Here is a 1294-nt window from a genome sequence, read left to right on the forward strand (position 1 = left end):
CTTTTTGTACATTTTTGTGCTTACCACTGATTCTTCTTTTCAAGGTCACTCTGGAATATAGACCCGTAATCGACAAAACTTTGAACGAGGCTGACTGTGCCACCGTCCCCCCAGCCATTCGCTCCTACTGATGAGACAAGATGCAGTGATAACAGAATCAGCTTTTGTAATTATGTATAATAGCTCATGCATGTGTCCATGTGATAACTGCCTTTATACGCTTCTGCACTCCAGGGAAGAAGGAGTACATTGAAGGGAGATTGGCACCCAGTGGCTGGGAGCTTACCAGGAACCCCGTGGCCAGGGAACGTGGCACCTACCTTTGTCCCTTGCTTCATTCTTGTGAGATGATAAAACTGGGCACAGCTCTTAAATAAAATACAAATGAACAAACTTTCTTTTATTTCCAAATCCATTTAAAATATTTTACTATTATGACTTTAATCATATTTGTTATTCATATTTGTTGAATCGAATGTAATAATCTTTGTATTCTGTTACATCAAAATCCAGATATTTTGTTGTAGCTTCTTTTTTTTTTCTTTTCATTTTTTGAGACAGGATCGATGCAGTGGTGCATCTCAGCTTACTGCAGCCTCAAACTCCTGGGCGGCTCAAGTGATCTTCCCAACCCAGCCTTCTGAGTAGTTGGGGCTACAGGTGTGCACCACCATGCCCAGCTAATTTATTTTTTAAATTGTAGGGACAGGGTCTCACTATGTTGCCTAGGCTGGTCTCAAACTCCTGGGCTCAGGTGATCCTTCCTCCTTGGCCTCCCGAAGTGCTGGAATTATAGATGTGAACCACCATGCCTGGCCTTGTTGTAGTTTATTTCTAAGTTCAAATTAATGTTGGTGCCTGAGAGTGAATGGAGAAAACTAGTATTTCCTCCCTTTTCTTGGCAGATGATTTACTATTTACTAGGTCAGTGTATCCTCGATTATTTAAATCAGGGGTCCCCAGGCCACAGATTGGTACCAGTCCATGGCCTGTTAGGAACTGGGCGGCAGAGTAGGGGGTGAGCAGCTGGCCAGTGAGCATTACTGTGTGAGCTCCGCCCCCTGCCAGCACATTACTGTGTGAGCTCCGCCTCCTGTCAGAGCATTACTGTGTGAGCTCCGCCTCCTGTCAGATCATTACTGTGTGAGCTCCGCCTCCTGTCAGATCATTACTGTGTGAGCTCCGCCTCCTGTCAGATCATTACTGTGCGAGCCCCGTCCCCATCTGTGCCACCGTCCCCCCAGGCATTTGCTTCTACTCATGAGACAAGATGCAGTGATAACAGAAATCAGCT

At 45.4% G+C, this 1294-nt stretch overlaps 1 protein-coding gene across 1 annotated transcript in view; it reads left to right on the plus strand.

The window, feature by feature from the left end:
- LOC105525291 (succinate dehydrogenase [ubiquinone] flavoprotein subunit, mitochondrial-like) overlaps window positions 1-393 on the plus strand; it is a 19055-nt gene extending 18662 nt beyond the window's left edge. The window contains exon 5 of the mRNA XM_011960863.1: window positions 141-393. Within this exon, the coding sequence (XP_011816253.1) occupies window positions 141-149 (9 nt within the window). The 3' untranslated portion in view covers window positions 150-393. The remainder of the gene's footprint in view (window positions 1-140) is intronic.
- Window positions 394-1294: the final 901 nt, after the last annotated feature.

Source organism: Colobus angolensis, unplaced genomic scaffold, assembly GCF_000951035.1.
Source record: "Colobus angolensis palliatus isolate OR3802 unplaced genomic scaffold, Cang.pa_1.0 Scaffold528, whole genome shotgun sequence".
NCBI lineage: Eukaryota > Metazoa > Chordata > Mammalia > Primates > Cercopithecidae > Colobus > Colobus angolensis.